This window comes from Ricinus communis, chromosome 6 (genome assembly GCF_019578655.1).
Source record: "Ricinus communis isolate WT05 ecotype wild-type chromosome 6, ASM1957865v1, whole genome shotgun sequence".
NCBI lineage: Eukaryota > Viridiplantae > Streptophyta > Magnoliopsida > Malpighiales > Euphorbiaceae > Ricinus > Ricinus communis.
The window spans coordinates 25,455,897-25,459,067 of NC_063261.1; the positions used below are offsets into that span (position 1 = coordinate 25,455,897).

Below are 3,171 nucleotides of genomic sequence, written 5' to 3' on the forward strand. Positions count from 1 at the left end.
AATTGTTCTTTTAAGATAAAGTTATAATAAAGATAATAATAATCATACAGCTTTAAGGGTAGTTTGTTGCACTTTTGAGTTGTTTTGTGGTGTAGGGTGGATGAGTGGTTTTTTTGACAGCTAAAGTTGTCTGTATTAAATTGTATTTTTCTTTTGGTTCTGATGCTAGTTGATTGATTTAAAAAGATATCTATGTGGATAACTAATTTTAAGTGATCTTGGAAGCTAATCCCCATTAAGCAAATATTTAAAAGGTAACATCTCCTTGTTCGCATCATTGTTAATGGCTGCATGTTTCTGTTCCTTACATATGATATAATGCCTATTTCATGATACCTCTGAGCTCATCTATGTCGGAGCAAACACAAACTTGTACATCTCACCACAAGGAAACTAATCATCAGAAGAAGTTTATATTTTCTTGGCCAAGCAAACTAGGTGTGACTAACTTGAATAAACTTCTTTTTTCAATTGTTCCTCTCTACTCAATTCTCAATGTTGCAGAGTCTTTACAATTGCCAGAGACAAGCTAGTTATCAGAAGTAGGCATCTAGCTCTATACTTGGCCCCTTCTAAACCTCTGTTTTGCTAGCTCAATCAGCTAATATCTAACTACAGAGCAAAATACACCAACTAAAAACATATACAATAATCAACAAAATTTTCTACATTTGTATAAAAGAATGTCTATAAAATCGTATAGCTTAAGGACTTGTGATGATTCTTGAAACATTTATACCTACTATAAAGTCGCTTAGGTTACGCTTTGATTGAGTTTCCTCTATTTGATCTTGATCCGACATTGGTATTGCGATGACCAATTTGTTCTCCATCTTAAGCTTTAGATGTAGCAGTGGCACATTCCACAACACTGCAAAACCCATATGGTCCTCCCTCTCCCCATTTTGGCAGTTCAAAAAAAATAATAAAGAAAAAGAATTCAAGTGATAAGTCCAAATGCAATAGAAGCCATCGACAAAATCATCCATTGATCAGCCATTATCATGTTATCATCTAGGAGCCATAGATACAGAAAAATCAATTGGCACACCAATTTTCTCAGCCCAATTCTTGGATTCCAAATACAACTTAGACACCCTAGTAGCAACCTGCTCCATATCCGGCCGCTTCTCCGGTTGTTCCTCCACACATTCCAACCCTACTAACACCATCTTCTCAGCCACCTCCACCGGATATGAATCCCTCAACCTCCTATCTACCCAACTCCTCACCCCACTCCCACCACTAGCCACCGCGTTTTTCGCCCCTTCAATCACACTAACCCTCCTAAACCCTCCACTCCCTTCATCAAACACATACCTCAATGCCTCCTCTCCTGAAACCAACTCCAAAACCACCACCCCGAAAGCATACACATCAGATTTCTGTGTCACAACTCCACTTGCTTGAAACTCTGGCGCCATGTACCCTCTTGTCCCTTCAATTTTCATACCTTTACTACTACTCCTAGTTAAACTTTTCGCCTCCAATTTCTCCATTTCTCCACACAGCTCAGCCGTCCCAAAATGACAAATCTTTGCATTTAATGAATCTTCAGATACTATAACACTCGAACTTTTTATATGGTTATGAACAAAGACTGAATCTTGATCTGTACAGTGGTGTATATAATCAAGCCCGTGAGCTATATCTGTTGCAATTTGCATTCTTGATACCCAATTTGACAAAACTGTGTAATTGGGATTTTGTGGATTTCGCAGACAAGTAGATAAGTTAGCACCATGAATATACTCATATACAAGATATACATAACTCCCTGAAGTGGAAGCACCCAAAAGCTTAATCAAGCTACTGTGATGAGTTCTACAGATGGTGGATAACCTCTGCTGCAGCTCAGGCAATTCTATGGGGTCGCGGCGGAGCTTTCTCTGGACAAGAACCACCTCTTTATTGCGAATATGGCAGCGCCAAGAGGTGGCAGAGGAAGAAGAAGAAAAGGGTTTTGAGAGGAAGTTGTTTGTGGCTTTGGAAATTTCACTGAAGTTGTAAATGTTTGGATTCTCTGGTAAAGAAGCTTTAAGGCTTTTGAGAGATGGTTTGTTGGAGAAAGATGATGACTTTGAAGTGTTCTTGTAATGGTTATTAGTGTAGCTTGAGGAGCAAGATGATGATGATGGGTAATTATTACCTGGATAATTGGTAGAAGATGATGATAATGACGTAGACGATGATGGGTTTGCAAAAGAAGAATGGTGTGATTTTGGGGATAGAGATTGGATTATGCTTGTGCTCCTTTTTGATCTGCACATGAGGATAATTGGATGGAAAACAAATTCTTTTGAGGTTCCGGTGGGGAAACTGGTGGCGACTGGGTGGCATAGAAGCAATTTTTGGGACTAAAACGCCGGTCAGATTAGAGAAAGAGGTGGATCTTTGGAGGATAGCAGTTTTGTCTTTGTCACAGAAGCAGAAGAAAGATATAAGTATTAAGGAAGAAAATAATAAAGAAAGAGCAGACGGTGATGGATGTTAATTCTTTGAAGAAGATGAAAGGCAACACACGTCTGTTGGCCCCTCGACTTTCGTCTTTTATTACATTGACCTCCTAAATTTTAACTTAGGTTCAAGTAGCAATTTTTCCCCTGAACTTGTTAGCCAGGTTCAAATCACCCCAAAATCCACTTTTTTAGCCCAATTACTCCATACATTTGATAAATTGGTTGATTTTCTTACGGAGTTTAAGAGTGGACTTCTCAACCATTTGTAGCCAAGTAAGCTATAATAAAAATATGTACAACAATACTAATTTTAAATTCTTTTCTTTTTTCCATATGTAATACTTTTTTTTTCATATTTTGTGAAATTTTTTCTCAAAAAAATGAAAATAATTACTATAAAAACCTATATAATTTGATGGACCTCTCTCTAAAGTCTTTGTTCATATCAATAATGATATATTTTACTTTGAGTTGAGAGCATGGAACCCTAAATGATATTGATGTTGATAATCCAATTAGGGAAAATTGAGGCTCTGGATAATGACTACAAATCCAAGTGAACAAATAATCGAGTCCATAACAAGAACAGCTGCAACTTTCAAATCCATAACAAGAATCATCATGCTCTGTTAGGTAGTCAAATGGCTTCATCTTCCAGCAGTGACTCAACCTGTACATTCCAAATTTACACACTTTGATTTTAGGGTTAAGA

General features: G+C 37.4%; 1 protein-coding gene across 1 annotated transcript; it reads right to left on the reverse strand.

The window, feature by feature from the left end:
- Window positions 1–394: 394 nt before the first annotated feature.
- LOC8268557 (lysM domain receptor-like kinase 3) lies at window positions 395–2,523 on the reverse strand. Its single transcript, XM_002530884.4, has one exon. It carries the CDS (start codon window positions 2,268–2,270, stop codon window positions 1,011–1,013), a length of 1,260 nt encoding a protein of 419 aa, XP_002530930.1. The 5' UTR covers window positions 2,271–2,523; the 3' UTR covers window positions 395–1,010.
- Window positions 2,524–3,171: the final 648 nt, after the last annotated feature.

What these genes read in the sequence shown, in the direction of transcription:
- LOC8268557 (XM_002530884.4), bottom strand. Translation starts at nt 2,270, where the DNA reads ATGTGCAGATCAAAAAGGAGCACAAGCATAATCCAATCTCTATCCCCA.